Source organism: Callospermophilus lateralis, chromosome 13 (assembly GCF_048772815.1).
Source record: "Callospermophilus lateralis isolate mCalLat2 chromosome 13, mCalLat2.hap1, whole genome shotgun sequence".
NCBI classification, from domain to species: domain Eukaryota; kingdom Metazoa; phylum Chordata; class Mammalia; order Rodentia; family Sciuridae; genus Callospermophilus; species Callospermophilus lateralis.
Genome location: NC_135317.1, coordinates 56,958,122 through 56,981,404, shown reverse-complemented (window position 1 = coordinate 56,981,404; position 23,283 = coordinate 56,958,122). Strand labels below are relative to the sequence as shown.

Sequence of the window (23,283 nt, the reverse complement as noted above, 5' to 3'; positions counted from 1 at the left end):
GTTCACCGAACTGTTCTTTTAACTTTTTCTACTGCACTAAAATTATCATCATAAAACGTTGAAAGAGAAGAAACCAGCCCATCCTTACTTAGCAAAGCCGCGGGGAGCTAGCTGCACCAGTAGAGTCCCCAGGCGCCCCGCGGCTGCTCCCGCCGGCCCCGTCTGGGCATGCTCTGAGGCCCGCTGCGCCCGCCCCGCCCCTCGGGCGTACGTGTGCGCACAGGGCGCCTGCGCGCGGGTTCCGGCAGCCCGCGAGACGCTGTCTGCGGGACTTGGTAGACGGCTGAGGTGCGGAGCTGCGGGAGGATGGAGCCACTGAAGATGGAAAAGTTCACGACTGCCGACCGGGGAAACGGGCTGCGCGCAGTGGCCCCGCTACGCCCCGGGGAGCTGCTCTTTCGCTCGGATCCTTTGGCGTACACGGTGTGCAAGGGGAGTCGTGGCGTCGTCTGCGACCGCTGCCTCCTCGGGTACGTATGGAGCGCCTTTGCCCACCTTAGTCCCGAGCGGTGCGGGGGTCCAGAGTGCTGGGAGCGTGGTGTGGACAGTCCTCGGAGAACTCTGCCTGCACTCGGCTGTACAGCAGCTCGGCGGTTCCGCGGAGATCACGGGGCCCTCCACTCCCCATGGCACGCGTGTTCCTGGGGGCAGGTCGCCCCTGACAGGCCCCGCCGAGACGACCACTCTGCTCTCCAGCCAAGTGGATTGAGGGATCCCAGCCCCTGCTGCTCTATAGGGCGAACGAAGCAGGACCGGTTACTCAGGCTACTCCTTCCTCCCCAGTGTTGCAGGCTTGCGGGGAAGCGTTGGCTGTGGGTAATTTTGCTAGGGAACAAAAAGTCTATGTCGTGTGCGACAAGCTTCTTTGGTGTGGCTGTGGAAATCTTAAGTGGCAGGGGTGGGCGTGAAGGAGCAGGGATGTGCATAAAGCAGGCTCAGAGCTGAGGCCCTGCTGGCAAAGAACTAGGCTTGAAGAAGGCAGAAGAATCTTAGTGTTTACGGTGCACTTTTATGGTCCAGGTTTTGTGTGGCTCAGGGATATGGATATTAATGGAATATCCTTAAGAATTCCTAGGGGGCAGGTCGAGTGATAGAGTTACAGTGTATCAGAAGGGCTGACAAAGGGGTGCAAATAAAGTGTTGTGGTAGCCTACGTAACTGAGATTCCTCAGTGTGCTTTTCCAGTTAGTGACTGCAGGCAAGTCTAACTCTTCAACACTTATCTAGTTGTGAGAATCCATGTGGCAGTGTTTTGGAAGCCTGGAAGCACAGTGCCAGTTTAAAGTGCTATGAGAAATCAACTTCTGGAAATATATATGTACTACACCTTTAGTACATAAGAATTGCATTCAGTTAAATAGTATTGATCTCCTACCATGCACAAAGCAGAAGAGCTCTTTTTGTGATGGTTCAGATGATTTTAAGCATTCCTGCTCTTGCAGACCATTAGTCTGGGGTTGGAATGAATGGAGGCAGGGAGGTAATCAGTAGCTTTACCATTAATCTTATATGTTCTTATTTGGTTCATATTTTCATTTTAAAGTTACCAAATAATTGTATCTGTGCTTTCTGAAGTAATGCTGACAACACACACACCTGTTAAGGAGAGAGTACCTTGAAGTTTTTGTAAACTGTGGGATTGAAAACAATTCATTCTTTCAAGACTTGACTTTTTTTTTATGGAAGGCCTCAGCATTTAAAGTCATACATCTTTGATTCTTATTCAGGCAAATTATAGAAAGCAGGACTCTTAAACCATTGCATCCTTTGGCATGTATCCTGAATTTGAATATAGTTCAAAGCAGAGAACTTACTGTTTAGGTCCTTTAATATTAATTGATGGAGAAGACATGATTTAGTTCTTGGAACAGAAAAGTTTTGGAATGAATAAATGGTGACAAAGTAGTAACTGAATTATCAGAACTGAACTTGTTATTCTATGTCATTCCTGCTGTCCATTGCTCATTTTTCTTGCAACAACTGTGGTGATTTAAGCATAAAAGAAATTTCTTTAAAGTGTATTGGGAAGCCTTAAATATTGCTTTACTATCTGGAGAAACTTTGAAAGTGGGTAGGAACTATGTGAAAATTGCACTGTAAGAGTAGTTGGGTTACGGTCTGGAAGTATATCACTTAGGTTGCCTGGTAAAAATGATTCTGCAGCATGTACCACCAGCATGGAAACTGGACCTTGCTGCTGCTTTTTGGGATACTTATTGTTGCTGTAGAGTTGCTCTTTCAACCATTGTTCTTTGTGTTATTAATTTCTGATTCAAAATCCTTAGTGGTTCTCTTGGATTGGCTGAGTTTAGGCCACTCACTGCCTGTACACCACCTGCAAGAGAATTTGAGAAGGTGAGTATTTGATCTTTTTGGCTTTAAGATAGGAGGCAGGCTCTACTTTCCACAAATATTCATCCAATGGGAAAATCAACAAGTTTAAACATAGAAAAAATGATGAAGGCTAATGCCAAGAATCCAAACAAAACAGACTGAACAAATGGATACTTCATGTTTACTAACAGATACTTGCTTATTAGTTCTTTGCACAAAAAATTTATTTGTGCTTATTTTGTGTTGCCAGGATATCTATTTGTGTATCTGTCCATCCATCCATCTATCCTGGTGGCCACGTATACCATAGTTCACTTGTGTTGCAGTGGGCACTTCATTGAACACTTCCTCTTCAGTGGTTGTAGTATTCTCAAATGTGTAGTTGGGATTCATGTCAGCCTGCAAATATTGCTGGGGAAATGTTGGTGCATCATTTTGTCAAGTTTTCCACCACTTTTGAATGCCCATCATTGGGGGTTAAGTATCTTTGTTTTTTCTCTTGTAAGTAAAATTGTTTCTCTTTATTGACTATCAATTATGATAGTCAATTTGAGAACAAATATTTCATTTTTCAATTATTGTAGGCCTAACAGGTAGCACTCAGTGTGCTCTTAGACGGTAGTATAAATGTCTAGCTGAAATTTTCTGCTAACTGAACCAGCTCTTCTGCTGTTGTTTTGTATGTAAATTAAGTAATGGAATAAAAATGTTATATACTTTGTAACAACATGGGAAGGGGAACCAAGTAGAACAAACAAACAAACAAAAAAAAATTTGTTTTAATTACTTCATTAGTCTCTGAAAATGGTTGTTACAGTGTTATACATACTTCCCTTGGCCCTCCGGCTGTTTTGATTGGTGCTTTAGTTCTACATATTTATTTTTGTTAATTGAGAAACTTGAACTTGCTTCATGGCTTCTCTTTCTCTTTTCTTCTCACGAAGGAATGGTTTCTGTTTTTTCATGTTGTGAGTGGAGAAGAAAATGAAGTAAGTCAGAGGAAGGCTAATTGACAATGACATTGTGACCTGAAATCATTCATATCATCCTTCCATCACACACATTTTTTTAGTTTGATAGAGATAGAGAAGATCATTTGACGAATGAGTTAGGCATATTTTCTCTTTGTTTTGGTAAACATAACACATAAAATTTCATTGTTATTATTATGTTTGTAGGTCTCCTTACCCACAGAGTAATAATCTAAATATAATCTTTGTCCTTAGTATATAAAGTACACTGTAAATGCTAATTGTTGAATTTTAAAAAATTTTTATTTAAGTTTTTTTTTTTTTTTTTTTTTATACTAGGGGCACTTAACCATAGATTCACATCTCCAACCCTTTTTATTTTGAGACAGGGTGTCACTAAGTTGCTTAGGGTCTTGCTAAGTTGCTGAGGCTGGCTTTGAACTTGTGATCCTTCTGCCTCAGCCTTCCTAGCTCCTGGAATTACAGGCTAATTGTTGAATTTTTGAAACGACAATGTTTTGGGTAAGTTTAAGTCAATATGTTTGTCTTTGGTTTTCCAAAGTTCCAAGTTGCCTATAGCTTCCATATAAAAGCTACCACTAGCACACTCTAATGATAGTTTCTTCTATCACATCCATCATTAAGCCTGATGTTGAGGCCTCATGACTCCCAGGAGGAAGGAGGATGACTTGGAAGTGGAAAGTCTATCCTTTTCAGCCCTGGTGAATTGTGGAAAAAAGGGGCATAGAGTAGGGAAAGCAAATTGTGAGAGTTACACATTCTGAACTTTCTTGTCTGGCTAAAGTTCTGGGGATACAGAGGGAGTGCTAAGTGGACTCAGGGGACAGTTACCAGTACAGGAGATTTGGTTCTGCTCCCCGCCTTTTTTTTTTTTTTTTTGTGTGTGTGTGTGTGTGTGTGTGTGTGTGGTGGTACTAGGGAGTGAACCATGGACACCAGGGATAGAAGCCAGCATGACATCCCAAAAGATGAGATGGTACCAGTTCAGTGACAGGACTTGACTACCTTCTTGCAGGAGAGACCTGTGAGGATCTAGAGACATGCCCCACATGTAAGGCCTTCTCACCATCAAGAATTACTGATAAGATCCTGGAGAAAAATTTACCTGAGAGCAGCCATTTAAACCAGTCCTGATAAGGAGTTTAACTTAGTCTGAATATTAACTGGAAGAGATTGAGGTATTATTTGACAAGTTTCAAGTTTCCTGGCTCTTTAGATGTTAATGAAGAATTTTAGATTAGTTATCAAATGAACAACATGTAAAGGAGACAGATTAGATCAATTATAGAAAATAAAGTAGCTACATTTGAGTTTCAGTGTGAATAAATGTGAACAGGCAGTAAAGGAACATTAGGTTTAGTAAGATGATGGAGTCTCTCCTGGCTAAGGACTGAGCCTGGGGCATAGGCAGGAGGAAATAGCTTCATGTCATAGGTAAGAAGAAATTCCAGAGAAGCCAACAGCAGTGGTGTAAGGTTTGAGACAACCAGGGAAGTGGTTGCTAAGTAATTTGGCCTTAGAAGATTTGCAATAATCTTCTAGGAGAGAAGAGTAAATTTTTTAGTGAAATGTAGGGTTTTTGGGAAGTCCTGAGGGTCCATTTAAAACTTGTAATCATTTATTTAAAGTAAGGAATGCTTAAGAGGATATTGCTTTTTAAATATTCTCTCCCAGTGGCTAATTTCTTGGCTCTGAGAATTGGGTTTACCCAGGATTGTCAGTTAGTGTGATGGATGAAGAGGGAGTAGTTGTTGGAAGTTGTAGGTAAGTGAGGATATAATCATGGATCATGGTTTCTAAATTAGGGAATGGGGTCCTGAGGAGGGTGATAGTGAAATGTGGTAGAATCATTGGATTATAGGTCCTGATGTGGTCAAAGATCAGGTGGAATGGTCAAAATTGGCTGAAAAAAGAATATATATACACACACACACATACATACATACACTTATAAGTAGGACATGTATTGGTATATTAAAGAATGGCTGAGATCTGGAGTAAGAAAAACCTGGCATGGTATTGCATTCCTATAATCTCAGAATCTGAGAGGCTAAGGTAATAGATGAACTTTCTTCAAATGAAGTTATCAAGAAAGTTAGGCATTGGGGTGAATAGTTCAGCAATGGCAGATTTCTCACATTGCTTCTTGATCCACGATAGAGTAGTAAGAGCCAAATGGAGACTGGGAAGCCCTCCCTGGCTCAAATAATATATAAAAAACATTACCTGGGTTGATGGCTGATTTGGGGAAATATACTGGTAACAGGTACAAGTCTTGTAGATCCTCCTGAGGAGGCCTGAAGATCAAAGGAGTAGTGAAATCATTTCATAGGTAGAACCTTGAGAGATGACTTTCCTGGGCAGGCTAATAGTTTATCTTAGACTCAAAGATTTGGAATGAAATAAGGTATAGGAATTGAGAATAAGGTGGTTTGAAGAGGGCATTATGGACATGACTTCCATTTTTCTTTTTAAGTGGGAGTTATAATTTCTGTTTCTTTTGCTTCTTCCTTTTCTTCTGCAAGGAGGTTTGGGAAAGAGCTGTATGGCTGAACCCTGAACCTGAAATCATTTGGTCCTGTGAATGCCACAGCAGAGGATGTTCTTAATCAGACAGGATCCCCTTCTTTGTGGATAGCAGTAAGTTGTTCTCTTTTTCCAGACAACCTGGTGTTTTTTCAGAGGGCTCAAGAACACAACGACTGTGGGAAAGGGCTAGAGGGTGGTGCCTGGAACTCAGCAGCTTACACTTCTCCTAAAGCCATTGTGGCTTCTACTGGTACAGAGAACCTAATTTGCTACCAGTAGTAACTGATCCTGGATTCTCCAAATGGCAACACACCTCAGGACAAACCAGTTGCTCTCTGGTTTTTATTTTATACCCTTTTGTCATGAAGCAGTCAGTGATTTGTTCTCTTTGGAATACCCATTTCAACTCCCCCTGCACTTGGATTTGTCTTCTGTGCATGTACTACCATTTTTGAGATCTATTGAGAATCTTCTGTAGAGCTGTGTTGCCCCAGAACCTCACAGAAAGAGAATTGAAGCAGAGGACTATTGCCTGCGGTTTCACTTGCTCTTAATGTACACTGTCATTTGAGGCAGCCCCTTTGCATTCCAAAAATTAATGAAATAAATTTAATAGGAGGAATTTTAAAGAATGTTATTGAGGATGCTGGTGCATGTGGGTTATGCCTATTGATATTTATAGTATAAAAACTTAAAACTGAAAAGTTTTGAAATACATTTAAAAAACAAGTACATTACATTTTAACAAAAAAATTTTAAAGAACAAACTATCTAAAATGAGAAAATTTAGTGGGAAAAGTTGCACTGCTTTACATTTTTTCATCTCTCTAATGTCTGGCTTAATAGAACACACTTGGATTCTTGGAACTGCTTCTGCATTTAGTGTATTGTAGAATCACATGTCAAACAACTTCTGTCTAGTTGTGTGAGAATGAGAATCAAAGAGGTACTCCAGGGAAGAGAGAGGAAAATACTTCCCAAACAGCCAAGAAAAAAGATGTGCAAATACAGGCTGGTGCAGATCTCCCAGAGAAATAGCTGGCTTTCTGCCCAGCTAGAAGTCAGTGGAGGGACTTTCTCCTGAACACTCACTTCTTCACATGCCCTGCCTTTTTGGCTTTTTAGTGCCTTACTCTCAAAGGTAATTTGAGAGTATTTGGGGAAAGGGTCCAAAAATAATATTCTGTTGTTTAAAAAAAAGGAAATAGAGAAAGATAATAAAATCCTTGAGCTACAGGATGCACCTGTAGCTCCAGTTACTTGGGAGACCAAGGCAGGGGGATTGCTTGAGTCAAGGAGTTTGAAGCCAGCCTGGGCAACATATCAGGACCTTAGCTCTTAAAAAAAAATGCCTGAAGATTTTACTTATGGAAATTGAAGAATATAACAACTAAAATGAAAACAGAGAAACTAAATGTAATTTTGAGGAAGTCTTCCAGAAAGCAGAACAAAGAGATAAAAAAATTGAAATATGAGAAAGAGGGTCCAAGATGGCATATTTGTATAATGAGAGTTCCAGGAGAAAACAAAAATAAATGGAAGAAAAGAAATTATCAAATTATTAATATAAGAAAATTTCAGGAAAAGATATGACTTTGAAGATTGAAGGAATCTACAAGTACAATGAAAACTGAAAATATGAAGAGAATCCTAAAAGTTTCAAGTGACAAAAAAATGGGCCATATAAAAAAGAATAGGGAATCAGAAAATTCCCAAACACTATACCAGTAACCTTGGAGATGAAAAGCAAAAGAGAAATGCCCCAGAATTCTGAGGAACATTATTTCCCACCTAGAATTTTATGTTGAACTACACACTAATGAAGTAGGCAGTTAGGAAAATAATCTTGTTAGACTTGTAGGGTTTTAAAAATTTTGCTATTTTACCTTTTCTTAAAAATTTTTATTTATTTTTTCAGTCATACATGACAGTAGAATGCATTTTGATATATAGTACATACATGGATTGTACATACATCAATCATATTGTCTATTCTGTTCTGCTGCCCTTCCTATCCTCCCTACTCCTCCCCTCCTCTCCCATCCTTTCTCTCTATCCAATCTAATGTGACACATTTTTTTTTCTTTTTCTCATTACAACATCATATATGTATTCTGTATAACAATGAGGTTCTCCTCCCATCTTCTGTGCAACTCCCCTTCTCCCTCTTTTTCCCTCCCACCTCTCTTCCCTATTTAGTGGTAGTTGTCTTCTCATGCTCTTCCTCCCTATCCCATTTTGAGTCACCCCCCTTATATCAGAGATGACATTTGGCATTTGTTTTTTAGAGATTGGCTAACTTCACTTAGCATAATCTGCTCTAAAGCCATGCATTTGCCTGCAAATGCCATGATTTTATTATTTTTTAGTGTTGAGTAATATTCCATTGTGTATAAATGCCACATTTTTAAAAATCCATTCATCTATTGAAGGGCATCTAGGTTGGTTCCACATTCTAGCTATTGTGAATTGTGCTGCTATAAACATTGATGTGGCTGTGTCCCTGTAGTATGCTCTTCTTAGGTCTTTTGGGTATAGTCCGAGAAGGGGACATTTTACCTTTTTGAAGAAGCTAATGGGACAGTGTTTCTTGAAGTGATTTTAAAGTAACTGTTTGGTTAGGCAATACTTTAAAAAGTATTTTTTCAAGTTAGTTTCACTCCATCAGCAAAATATTAGAAGTATCTATTTTTTTCCCTATTCCTACTACCAGTGGTATTTTATTTAAAATCTCTGTAAATTCACTTGGTAAAAATGGTATTCTCTTGATGTTTAAATTGGCATGGTTGTTTTAGTAAAATGAGCATTTCCCCAACATGTTTGTTAGCCACTTACATTTATTTCATTTTGTATTTTTTTTGCTGAATTTTATATTAGAACGACCTTGGGATTCCCCTCCACCAAAACAACTGTCATGTGTTATAACTGTTATATAATTATCTTTTATAAACTAGATGATTGTGCATTCTTATTAAGATTCTTTTAGTTGATAATTTACTTGATGTACATACTTATTTTTCAGTGTTCTTCATAACATCAAGTAACTTCTTAAAGAAAAATAACTGGGGCTGGGGTTGTGGCTCAGCTGTAGAGGGCTCACCTAGCATGTGCAAGGTGCTGGGTTTCATCCTCAGCACCACATGAAAATAAAGGTATTGTGTCCAACTACAACTAAAAAAATAAATATATTTTTTAAAAAACTGGGTTGCATATTTTCTGAGAAGTTGCATACAAAAGAATATATATTTAACAAATATTTAGGATGTGCTTGACATGTGTCAGGAATTTATTTTTCTATTTATTTTACACCTTAAGGTCCATTTTCCCCCCCCTATAGAGCAAGTCTGACTTTTTTATTCCTTTGTTAGGGAATCTGGTTTTGTGTTATCATTAAGAGTTTTGTTGGGGGGTTGGGGTTGTAGCTCAGTGGTTGAGTGCTTGGTTCACATGCATGAGGCACTGGGTTCGATCCTTAGCACAACATTAAAAAAAAATAAAGATGGGGCTGGGGATGTGGCTCAAGCGGTAGCGCGCTCGCCTGGCATGCGTGCAGCTGGGGTTCGATCCTCAGCACCACATACAAACAAATATGTTTTGTCCGCCGAAAACTAGAAAATAAATATTAAAAAATTCTCTCTCTCTCTCTCTCTTTAAAAAAAAAAGATATTGTATCCGTCTACAACATATATATAAATAAAATAAAAAAGTGTGGTGGGGGGCTGTGGTTGTGTGGCCCAGTGGCAAAGTGCTTGCCTCATACATTTGAGGCATTGGGTTTGATCTTCAGCACCACATAAAAATAAATAAACAAAATGAAAATATTGTGTCCATCTATAACTAAAAGTTAAAAAAAGAAGTTTATTTTTCTTTATACTTGAAATATTAACATTTTACTGGACTACATCTAAGTGTGAATTTCCTTTGATATATTTTGTTTGGAAGTTAATATTCAAAAATTACTGAATACACACAATGAAATGCACTTTAAAAAGACAAAAAATATCTTCATATTATGAAATAGTTTTGACCTTGTGGACCTCCTGAAAGGGCTTGAGAGATCCCCAAGAGGTCCATGGATTATACTTTTGAGAACCACTGTTACAGGAAAATGGACTTACCTTTTGTATCATTTTGAGACAGTGGGGTTTGTTCTCTAGTATATGTTAGAATTAGTGAGCAATATTTGGTTCTGGTTTTCTCATAGCCTTATAGGATATGTGGGACCAGTTAGGGTAACACACACACAATTTTTGCTTCCCTTATTCAAACTCTGGGCTGATCAAAGTTTTTAGAAGTCAGTGAAAAGGTGTTCTACTGAACTTGACCTCTCCCTGCCTCCTGTCATGAGCTTAGCAGCTTTCTTCCTCCACACCTGTCTGTCATGATGTTCTGCCTCATCACAGCCCTGAAGCAGTGAATTGGCTGACCATGGACAGAATCTCTGACACCGTTCCAGGGTATCCAAGAAGCTTTCACCAAAGTCTTCTCAAATGAAAGGACAACAACTCATGGTGCCAGTGGGGGAACCTGTATCATATATGAGCAAACAGTCTTTGGATAGTGTTATGGTTTGGATATGCAATGTCCCCCCAAAGCTCCTGTGCCAATGTAGGAATATTCAGAGGATTATGAGAGCTAAAACCTAATCAGTCCATCCGAGTTTAAATGGACTAGTTGAGTGGTAACTGTCAGCAGGTGGGTGGCTGGAGGAGGTGGGTCAGTGGAGGGTGTGCCCTGGAAGGGTTCATCTTCCCTGTGGCCCCTTCTTTTCTCCCTCTGTCTGCTTTCTGGTTGCCATGACTGGAGCAGTGCTGCTCCCCCCATACCCTTCCACCATGATGTTTTGCCTCATCTTGGACCCAGAGCAATGGAATTGGCCAACCATGGACTTAACCTCTGAAACTGTGAGCCCAAATAAACTTTTTGTCCTCCAAATTGTTATTGTTGGGTATTTTGGTCACAGTGATGAAAAGCTGACTAACAGATGGTTGCCCTTTGTCTTCATCTGCATAAGCATATACTTTCTGAATTTGTAAAGAGAAGATAAAATTATGAATATAATAATAAAAAAAGAATACTAGGTCTGGGGTTGTGGCTCAGCCATAGAGTGCTCGCCTAAGGTGTGAGTAAGTAACTTGGCCTTAGAAGATTTGCAGTAATCTTCTAGGAGAGAAGAGTAAATTGCTTAGTGAAATATAGGGTTATTGAGAAGTCCTGAGGGTCCATTTAAAACTTGTATTCATTTATTTAAAGTAAGGACCTGGGTTCGTGCTTCAGCACCACATAAAAATAAATAAAATAAAGGTATTGTGTCCCACTACCACTAAGAAATAAATATAAAAAAAATACTACTACAAGGAATCTGTGTACCCTTTACCATGATTATTAACATTGTACCTCACTTGCATACTTCTTCCACTTTTTCTTAACCTTGCACTCCTGTCACTTATTTGCTGGCATGTGGCGCGCGTGCGCGCGCGCGCGCGCACACACACACACACACACACACACACACACACACTTTATTCTTTCTGAAGGTATAAGTTACCTAGATCTTGGCTCTCTATCCCTAAGTACTTCAGCCTGTTTAAAGAACTGGGATGTTATCATTATACATATCAGGTTCAATAAATTTAACATTACTATGATACTTTATCATCTGTATTCTAGTTTTGTCAAGTGAAGTGATAATTTTCTTTATGACTTACTTTTTACCCTTTCAGTGTGTACCCAGTCTAGGGTCAGGAGTTGTGTTGAATTGTCATGTTGTTTTGGTCTGCTTGAATCTGGAACATTCCCACAGTTGTTTTTTGGCATGTATAACGTCTACATTTTTTAATTGTACAGTTCCTTCCTTTTCTTTTTTTCTTTTTAAATAGAACATTCCCCATTTTGGGTTTATGAAATGTTTCCTTATGGTTAGATTCAAGATATGTATTCTCAGTTGGGTGTTATATAAGTGATGTATCCTCAATGTATCATCTCAGAAGGCTCACATCATCCAGCTACTTTCCATTAATGGTGTTAAATTTTCTTTTTCTTCCTCCTCTTCCTCCTCCTCCTCTTCTTTTTTTCTGTTGGGTTGTGGTGGTGGTGGTGCTGGTGATGCTGGTGGGTGAACCCAGGGTCTCATGCATGCTGGACAAATGCTCTATCACTGAGCTACACACGCAGCCCAATGATGTTAATTTTGATAATCTAGTTAGGCTATGTAGTTTCTCCACTATTAAGTATTTCTCCCTCTTGCAAGTAAAAAAACGTGGTGAAACCCTTTAACACTATGCAAATAGTTTGCTCATTAAAAATTTGCCCTAGATTTAGTATCCATGGGTAATTCTTTGCTCACTGAATGTTTGGTATGATGGTTGCAAAATGCTGATTCTCTTTTTTATATTTATTTTTTAGTTATAGGTGAACACAATATCTTTATTTTATTTTTATGTAGTGCTGAGGATTGAACCCAGGGCCTCACGCATGCTAGGCGAGCATGCTAGGCAAGTGCTCTACCTCTGAGCCACAACCCCAGTCCCCCAAAATGCTGATTTTCAAACATCACAATCCCTAGTTGGCATTCATCTCAGCATTCTACTATAAGCAAGCGTCTTCTCTTCTCCCTTATTTATTTTTTATTATTAGTGTGGACTCAGGAATTTCAATTTTTCATTGGTTTATAATTAATTATGTTCCTAATTGTTTTGGTGCTCAAATTGTCCTAAATTTTGCCAGGAGGAAACCTCTCAAGGTTATCCCATATTATTGTAATATTATTCTTCCTGTTTTTTAAAGCATTTCATGCTTTATAACAAATGTTCCAATCTAATTCTGTTCCTCTTCTGCCCCAATTTTTGAGTCAGTATTCTCCAGAAATTCCTGTTTTCTTTTAGTGAAGAATAATATTAGAGACTGAGAACTGAGGGCCACTGAGATGTTTTTACTTTTTGACTCTTTTAGCAGACAAAGGAAGTATGAAAGTATATGTATACATGAACATGCATATATGCAGACATTGTATAAATCATGGGTTTACACCAGTGTTTTCATTTACAGATGTCTCTTCAGTATTCTTTCCCCATTCTGTAATTGTATGTATTTTCTTCATCAGGGAGGACTGTTGCCCTCAGTATCATCATAATCTATTTGCTAATTTATTCAACTCTATACAGTATAAAATTGTATAAAATTGCTCTGCCCACAGCACAGTAAAACAACAACAACAACAACAAAAACTATCCAAAACTGTTCAGACTTTGTTTGCCTTTCCCTCTATTCCACCAAAGACTGGAATTGTATAGTAAAATACTGTGTTACATCTTGGGTTCTTTCTTTAGTATAGTTATTGATATTAATTTGAAATAGAGTTGAGTTTATTTGTTTCATTTTTGCTTTCAGTTTTAGCTGTCCTTTTCCATCCTTTTGGATTTAATTTAGTTTTTTGAATGTGTAGAAATATTAACATGCTTCCAAAACCTAAACTAAAAAAACAGAAATGAATTTCTTACAGTTTTAGAGGTCAAGAAGTTCAAGGTAAAGGCACCAGCAGATTTGATATCTGTTGAAGGTCCATCTCTCACAGATGGTGATTTCTAGCTAGGTCTTCGAAAGAAGTGGCAGAAGGGGCAGGCAGCCTTGTTCCCTGGAGGCCTTTTTTTTTAAAAAAATAATGGCACTAATTCCATTCATTAAGACTCCATCTTCGTGACCTAATCATCTTCTAAAGATCCCAACTCTTAATACTACTGTATTGGGGGTTAGGTTTCAACATAACAAATTTTTTGGGGACACAAATATTCAGACAGTTGCATCTGGATCATCTGGCTGCTGCTGCTGCTGCTGCTTTTTTTTTTTTTGAGATGGGGTTTTGCCCAGACTGGCCTGAAACTCCTGGGTCAAGGGTGTCTCCTACTTCAGCCTCCTGAGTAGCTGGAACTAGGTGTGTATCATTTTGTCTGGCCTTTTTTCCCCCCATCAAGATAAGCAAATATATATGTGTATTCTTTTTAAAAAATATTTTTAGCAGTAGATGAGCATAATAACTTTATTTATTTATTTATTTATTTGTGATGCTGAGGATCGAACTCAGTTCCTCACATGTGCTAGGCAAGTACACTACTATTGATCCACAACCCCATCTCTGTATGTGTGTTCTTATTTTCCATTGTTATACAAAAGGTAGCCATTTTGTATTTGCTCTTTTGCACTTGCTTTTTTTCACTTAGTATCTATTGAAAATCACTCCATTTCAATTTGTAGAGATCTTTTTTTTCTTCTTTATGGCTCTATGTCATCCATTTTGTGTGTGAACCTTAGTGTTTTATTTCCTATGTATGGGTATTTAGGTAGTTTTTTATATCTTGCAGTTGTGCATATTGCTATCGCAAATAACCATTTATGTATTGTTGTAGTTATATCTTCATATAGATTCCTAGAAGTGGACTTTCTGAATTAAAGAGTGAATACCTATGTGGAATTGTACCATTTTGTAGTCCCCCTAGCATTGTGTGCAAAAGTTTTTTTTTTCTTCTTAGTTTTGAAGCCTTATTGTATTGTTAAACTTTTGAATTTTTGATCTGATGGGTGAAAAGTGGAATTTTAGTGCAGTTTTAATTTGCATTTAAATTCATTATGAGAGAAGTTAAAGAACTTTTCATATGTTTAATGGCCATTTTATATCTTTTGGTGAATTGTCTGTATTTATCTTTTTGCCCATTTTTCTATAAATTTTTGCTCACAGATTTTTTTTTGGGTACCGGGGATTGAACTCAGGGACACTTGATCGCTGAGCCACATCCCCAGACATATTTTGTATTTTATTTAGAGATAGGGTCTCACTGACGTGCTTAACGCATCGCTTTTGCTGAGGCAAGCTTTGAACTTAAAATCTTCCTGTCTCAGCCTCCAAAGCCATTGGGATTACAGGCGTGTGCCACTGCACCTCAGATTTTAAACTTTTATTTTGTGTCAGGGATATTAACTTTCTACCTCTGATAATGATGGAAATATTTTCTCTCAGGTTGTAATTTGTCCTTTGACTTTGGATGTGATAGATTTATCCCATTTTCTTCTAGACTTGTTTACTTTAAATCTTTATTTTTTAGATTTCTGATTCATTTAGAGTTCATGTTTATGAATGATGTAAGAAATGAACCTAATTTTATCTTTTACCATGGGCTTACTAAGTTGTCCCACTGTCATTTATTGAAAAGATTTTTTTGGGAGCTGGGGAGATAGTTTAGTGGTAGAGCACTTATCTACCTTGCATGAGGCCCTGGGTTCAATCTCTGTCATTACATAAAAAATAAACAACAGAAACAAAAGATTAAAAAAATTATCTATCTATCTATCTATCTATCTATCTATCTATCTATCTATCTACATACACATTGTGTGTATGTATGTGTATATATATACACAATGTGTATGTAGATATATAGTTATTTTTGAGTCTGTGATTTGCTCTAGTGATCATGATAGATCATATACTAGTTGAGTCTATTTCTAGACCTTCTTTATTCCATTGGTTGACCTGTCTGTTGATATCTTAAATTATACCACATTGTTTTAATTATAGAGAATTATGGAGTATTTAATTGTTATGAATACTCTTTTATGTCTTCAAATGCATAGTATTATTATTTTCTACTTTTATGCCTCTAAGTGTGTTTTTTGGCTAATTTTTTGGAGTCATGCCTCTTAACAATGTTAAATAGTAGTGAAGATACTGGGCATTCTTGTGTTCTTGGCTTCTAAAGTTTCCCTATTAAGATACTAGCTTTAGGATTTAGGCACATATATTTTATTATGTTAAAGTAGTATTAATCCATTTCTGTTTTCTCAAAAGTCTATTAAGAGTAGATTGAGGCGCTGGAGCTGTGGCTCAGTGGTAGAGTGCTTGGTTATTAGCACCTGTGATGCACTGGGTTCGAGCCTCAGCACCATATAAGAATAAATAAATAAAATAAAGGCATTGTGTCCATCTACAACTGAAAAATAATATGATAATAATAATAATAAAAGAGTAGGTGTTTAAACTGGGCACTGTGGTACAGGTCTGTAATCCCAATGACTTGGGAGACTGAGTCAGGAAAATTGCAAATTTGTACCAGCCTGTGTAATTTAGTAAGAACCTGTTTTAAAATTTCAAAATAAATAAACAAAAGGGCTAGAGATGTAGCTCAGATGTAGAGAGTTTGACTAGTGTATTGAAGCTCTGGATTCAATTCTAATACTACCAAAAAAAAGGTGTCGAACTCTTCCACAAGGGCATTTTTATCATTTGTGCATCAATGGAGATAGTCATATGACTTATTAATATCTCTTCTTAAATTTACTTAAGAGAGCCTATAAAGCAAGTTGTATGAGTTTCCTTATATTTCAAGCTTGCTTGTTTAGGAAAGGGCATCATTGAAATAAATTCGTTTCAGAATTGTGAAATATCAATCAATGTAGTCTTTATGCAACTTAACGTTTCCTTCCCAGTCTTGCTATTTGAAATTTGTAACCATTTCACCAAGAAAAGTTGAAATTTTAAATTTAAGTTGCTCATGGAATTGTGGGTGGATGGGATCTCAGCATCTAATTGTGTGCCTTCAGATGGGAATCATCAATGAATACTAAAGTGAATGGGCAAACTATGATCAGAAGTAGATACTTATTAAAGTTCAAGGGAAAACAGTGATTTTACCCTGGGCAGATAACACTTTAAGTGATCCAAGTTATCATCATTATTAGGATAAATCAACATAATATGCTACTGAGACAGACACAACATTCCTTCTGTGATGAACATACATCAAAATGCATAATCTGAATTTAATCATGAAGAAATATCAGAGAAATGAAAATGAGGAATAGTCTGCAAAATAACTGGGTAGTACTCTGCAAAGGAATCAAGATCATGGATGACAAAGACTGAAAAACTTCCAGATTAAAGGAGACCAAGATGGCATGACAACTAAATGGAAAATGTGATCCTGGATAAAAAATAGGACTTTAATGGGACAATTTGTGACATTTGAATAGAGTATATAGATTATAGTACTAAATCGGTGTTTATTATTTTGACAATTATCTTCTTTATTCAAGACATTTACATTTGGGAAATTTTTGTAAAAGGAAGATGGGAATTCTTTACACTGTAAATTTACACTGTAAATTTTTACAAAGTTTTTGTTAGTCAGAAATTGAAAATGAAAAGTTACAAGTAAAAACATTGAAAGATCTTTTTTTTTTTTTTTTTTTTTTTTTTTCATTTTGAGGAATTGAGCCCATGGGTGCTTTATCACTGAGCCACATCCCCAGCCCTTTTTTTAATGTTTTATTTTTAGACAGGGTCTTGCTGAGTTGTTTAGGGCCTTGCTAAGTTGCTGAGGTTTGTCTCAAGCTTGCTATCCTCCTGCCTCAGTCTCCTGAGCTGCTGGGATTATAGGTGTACAGCACTGGGCCCAGCTCTGGCAAAAGATTTTTATCCTTATAAAATATATCATGAGTGAAATGCTAGTTGTTTGGAGTTTGCTGGAAAATAATGTAATTGGGAAGTATGGGGGGAAGGTATAAGTTTTGTAAGGTTGGCCGTATGATGATGATTTTTGAAGCTAGTTTATGAACACAAGAGGTTCATTATGCTGTTCTATGTTTGTGAATATTTGAAAGTTTCTGATTAAAAGAAAAATAAAAGAAAGAATAAAAGAGCTATCTTCAAGTATCATGTCTTCTTGACTTGTTTAAGAAGGAGGCACCAAAATGTTTTTGGTTATAAACTTTTGGTTAAAAAACACCACCGGGGGTGGGGTGGGTGGGGTTGTGGCTCAGAGGCAGAGCACCTGTGTAGCATGTTCGAGGCCCTGGATTTGATCCTCAGCACCTCGTAAAATATTAAAAAAAATAAATAAAACAAAGCCACCACCAGGAATTTGCACAGATTCTTACCTAGTGGATATCTATATGATTATCTGGTTGTCTCCCACTGTCAGGGGTATTTTCTGGGGTCAATTTTTTTCTAAAGGGGTATATCAGTCAGATTTTGATCAAAGAAACAGAGCCATTGAGTGATAAAGAATAAGGATTATAGGGATGAGGCCTTACATTACCTGGGGAGTTGGTGAAGATGATGCTGCCTATGCATTACATAGACCTGAAGTTATTTGAGGTAACAGAGCTGGCAGAGAGGTGAGCTGGATGTCAAATAAGAGAAAGGAAGAAAAAAACTGGAATTCTATTGGAACAAGTAAAGACAAACAGGAATCTATGTCTTTGTCCTTATTTCTCAACTTTATGACACTGGTAGCTTGCAGAAATTTCTGATGCCCTTTGCCACTGAACTTTTCATGTACTGGACCCTATATTCGAGGGAAGGTTAAGGAAGTGATTCAGAGTGAGCTAGAAAAGGGGACCTTGCTGCTTCTGTCTGTCAACAAGGCGAGCGGTTGGATCAGTGACATTGTATAAGCTTCAGCAGTATCTGGCACTCTATACAAAACTGTCAAGATATAGTGACAGTTGTTTGACTTCTGTCTTCCATATCTCACACCTGGGTTTATAGGCAGATGCCGTGCGACCAGCGCGCGAGCTTCATAAAAGAAGGTTCGAAGCATAGAAATTTACTAGTGAGTTTTAAATTAAAGAGACATACTCTCATTACCTTTAATTCCCAGCTCCTGAGATGGCTTCTCCTAGCTCCCACCTCCATCCACTTAATGCGGTGGCGAGGTTTTCAGAAGAGGCTAGTGAGAGAGGGCGAGCACGCCAGGGAGTGAGCTTTTATTGGGGAACAAAAAATTCAAGGGAAAATCCCATCCAATGAAGGTTGAGGGGGACAGCATCCCAAGGTCAGGGCCAGCTATTGGGTTTTCGGGTCAGTGGCCAGGCACGCCTCCACACGGACAATCCCTTGTACCTGCGACAGGGTGGGGAAGGCTCTGACACAGTTGAATCTAAGCGCCTCTCACCCAGCCAGGGAGGTAACTCAAATCATGTGCGAAGATGGCCTCCCACAGGGAGAAATACTGGGTTTATGTAGTTCTAGCTTGTTATGTTGATTATAGAAGCCACCACTGTTCTTACCTTGTCAACTATATACACCTCATTTAATAATACTTTTAATTGTACTTAAAGACAATAGCAGTTCTTCTCCTACCTAACTATCCTTTGGACAACTGAAAGCAAACTAAAACCCTCCCCAGAAGATTATAAAATCTTGTCATCTGTCTTTGGGTGAGTTTATTATTCTTAGAGCTGAGTCACATTCTCTCTTTGATATTCCATAACTTTGGGATCCTGTAATCTACCATCATTCTCCAAGATCCATCATTCTTCTACATTGATCAGATAGGGAAGTTAAATGGTTACTATTTCTACATCTCTTATTTGACCTTTCCAGAAATCACATATTGGTTTTAATTTACTATTTAATAGGTTAAGGTAGTTCTATGGCTTGCATTCAGACTTTTAGATTGTAATAATCATTACTCTATGGGTAAGAGAACAAGTGAGGGTTCTGTCTTTTCCTGCTATGTATTCTGGAACTAGAGGCCACAACTATAGGGTAGGCTTGGGGGCCCTTTGGATCTACTATGAGATGAATCTTCTTAGACCAATTCCCAGTCATTCCTTGATTGTTTTTTTTTTTTTTTTGGTACCGGAGGTTGAACTCAGGGGTACTTGACCACTAAGTCACATCCCTGTCGGGGTTTTTAGTCCTTGTTCCCTCCTGACCTGCAGGAGAGATGGGGAGAACACACCCCTGCCAGGATGAGCCAAGAAAGGAGAGGGCCGACTGACTGCCCGCATCCAGCCCTCCCTCACCGGGTGTCAGGGAGACCAGTCAAGGCTGGAGCTCATTTATTGAGGAAGAGCACACAGCTAATATAAGGCACAGGAGCCAATCAGGATAAAGGTCAGCAGTGTGGGGAGAGTTCACATGTACACCCATTCTGAAGGTAGTAAAGGGAGACACAAGCTGTCCAAGAGGGTAGAAGGGTTCTGAGCCTATCCTAGAGGTGGTCTGATTTTTCGTCACAACTCATGGTAACGCCTTCTGGCTGATCGCCGGGCGCCATCTTAGCCATGTGTGGCCCCAAGACCAGGAAGTGAGCATCAGTCTGCAAGTTAGGTTTCCTTTTCTCCATCATAGATTTCTATTTCTCTGATGTGATGTGCCCTACACATCTCCAGCCCTGTTTTGTATTTTATCTAGAGACAGGGTCTCACTGAGTTGCTTAGCGCCTTGCAGTTGCTGAGACTGGCTTTGAACTTGCGATTCTCTTGTCTCAGCCTCCTAAGCCACTGGGATTACAGGCGTGTGCCACCACACCCCATAGATCCCTTGATTTTAATAAGCTCCTGTTACTGAGAGCGGGGCCAAAATAGGATTTTGAGTCTTTAGGAGTTACCTTTAGTTCACAGGCATTTTCTTATTCTCCTGAAAGTCTGGTTATATCCTTTTCCCTAGTGCCCAGACAAACTTGTAATTGGCTGTAGACTTTTGGGAAGCAAAGGAGGAAGATTTATAGTACACAGGTTATTGGAGTTGAGGTCCTTGGGTTCAGAGATGGTAGAAATGAAACTAGACCCAGAAAGAATTTACGCACAGGAGAGGTATTATTGGGGGTGAGGGAGTATCTGCTTAAGCACAAAGGGAGATAGCACTGATGGATAATATCCTTCTAGCTTAAGCAAAGGACACAGATATATACAGCTTTTATGGCATCTGCAGGGTAGGCAGGGTTCTAATCCCTTGATGTCATCACATGGAGAGGTGGGGTTTTAGTTGAGCCTCTTTTTCATTATGCTTCTCTATGCATTACATGTCTCATTACCATCTTAAGTCTCCATCTAGAGGTACACCAATAAGGTAAAGGTAATTGCAGGTTACTTTAGTGAATATGAATGCATGTGGCCCTCACCAGCTGGAATTTGCTCCTTGTCATCTGGAACAGTTCACAGTATTATTTTCAGAACAGGGCAAACTATTGTCCTATTTCAATGGGTTTGGTTTTGTTATTTTGTTGGTCTGCTTCTGGACTTTTTTAATATTCTGCTGACCACATAGTCTCCAAAGCTGAACTGACTTCTCAGAGTCCTGTTTCCAGGTGTATTATCTTCATTGTATAGCCTTGGACACTGGTCCACTTTAGTTTAGTCCTAATTTTCTAATATATCTATCAATCCTGTAAGACTGAGAGCTAGTTTGATTGTGTTACTCCCTTCTGAGTCTTTTATTCCCTTAATTTTAAGGGATGCTATTTTAAGGGGTGTTGGGGGTCCCTGACTGTTCCATGTGTTTTGTGTGGTAGAGTTCTTCCTCAAGGGAAACTGACCTTCCTTTCGTTCAGGAGGCTTTGGGTCTGTGCAGTAGCACAAATCTGGGAATTGGTGTGTGGGGCACAAGTTTTTATTCTGGTTATATAAGTCATGCTCCCTTTACCAATTTTACAGCTTTCCTGCTAATACCAATAAGGTAAGACTTTTCCAAATTGCCCATCTTTCAGTTCTAGGGGCACTGTGACTAGTAGCAAGCATCAAAGAACTCTGTAGTTCAAACAATTCTGGTTACTATTTTGATTGCCATCCCATTTTGCCTTTGATGATAAAGTGCTACTACTTGGTACTTGCCATCATGGGATCTCATCATCTTCTGCTGAATTCAGGAGCCCAGGCTGGTGCATGCCTTTCCACTTTTATTCATGGCCCATTGTGAATAGCCACAATATTACTCTTAAAGGAGACCAAGTCTCCTCTCATTGGTGTTTCTTTCTTTCTTTCTTTAACCTTTATTTAATTTATTTTTTTATGTGGTGCTGAGGATTGAACCCAGTGCCTCACACAAGCTAGGCAAACACTGTACCACTGAGCCACAACCCCAGCCCCTGAGTGTTTCTCATAGGATGGTGAATGAAATGTTTTCTTTTTTTTCTTTTTATTGGTTATTCAAAACATTACAAAGCTTGCAGAATCACATCGGTTACACATCCACATTTTTACATAATACCATAATAGTAACTGTTGTATTCTGCTACCTTTCCTCCCCTCCCCTCCCCTCCCCTCCCCTCCCCTCCCCTCCCCTCCCCTCCCCTCCCCTCTTCTCTCTCTACCCCATCTACTGTAATTCATTTCTCTCCTTATTTTTTTCCCATTCCCCTCACAAACTCTTATATGTAATTTTGTATAACAATGAGGGTCTCCTTCCATTTCCAAGCAAGAATGAAATGTTTTCTTGCTCCTCCTATGGACATGGTTAATGGATGTGTAAACAGGCCTTGCATATTAAATCCATTCAGCATTTTGATCTTCCTAAACCCTTTTCCTCAGTGGGCCAAAGAAGTTCTGACATTTGCAGCTTTTTTTTTTTTAATATTTTTATTTTTCAGTTCTTGGCGGACACAACATCTTTGTTTGTATGTGGTGCTGAGGATCGAACCCGAGCCGCACGCATGCCAGGCGAGCGCGCTACCGCTTGAGCCACATCCCCAGCCCCACATTTGCAGCTTTGTTTATTGTTTCTCCTTTGGGTCCAACTAATTAACCAAATCATTTGAGCCATTCCCAGCTGCTTAAGCCAATCTATTAATGTACCCATTTCAATGCATTCAGCTTGTTATATCCTAATCCTACAGCCAGGTTCTGTTCCTATTTGTGTTCCCCAAGTGTCTGTTGAGATAAATTGGCATATTCTCATAATTCTTTTGATAGGTCATGTGTTTCCTCATGCTTCACATTTTTTAACTTAGATTGTAATGACAAGTGAGGTTGTGAGGATGGTCCTTAAAGAGTATCAGTAATCTTTTGCAAAGCAGTTTCCTAGCTAGGGGAGGCTGTTGCTGATTTTTTCAGGCAAAGAAAGACCAACCTCTTTAGAGTGCTTCCAGTGGCAAAGGTAATTCAACAGAATTTAATCACAGATTTAGAGTCTTATTCCTAACCAAAGTAAGAGTTAAACACATGAGGTTGGAAATTCAGTTTGCATTATAATTCAGTTCTTATATCTCCAGGTATATAGTCTGTGGGTCAGTATTGGAGCTTGTTAGCAACAGAGAATTTTATGCTGTGCCACAGACTGTATGTTTTCTGTTTGATTTCAAGGTATGTCTAACTTGTCTGTACATTAAACTGAGATGAGCTGTTTTCTCTAAGCACTTTTAAATAAGTTCTTCGCAGATTAGTTATTTGATTAATGTTTATTTTGAGATTCTTTTAGGGTTTTTTGTGATTTCACCTTACATTTAAGTATACATATACTACACGTAAAGTTCTTGCAGATAGTTTTAGGTGATTTTCCATTTGTATCTGGGAAATTGCTGATGAGATCTTAATTCGACGTGATGCTCCCTCTGGTGGACACGGACGTGAAAAGCACACAACACTTTGGGGAAAAGTGGTTTATTTTTCCGATGTTAAAGCTTACTAATGTATTACATGTAAAACTTGTGTGGGC

General features: G+C 38.6%; 1 protein-coding gene across 1 annotated transcript in view; it reads left to right on the top strand.

Annotated features, from left to right (window-relative positions):
• Nucleotides 1–237: 237 nt before the first annotated feature.
• Smyd3 (SET and MYND domain containing 3) overlaps nt 238–23,283 on the top strand; it is a 706,977-nt gene continuing 683,931 nt past the window's right edge. The window contains exon 1 of the mRNA XM_076873152.1: nt 238–470. Within this exon, the coding sequence (XP_076729267.1) occupies nt 307–470 (164 nt within the window). The 5' untranslated portion in view covers nt 238–306. The remainder of the gene's footprint in view (nt 471–23,283) is intronic.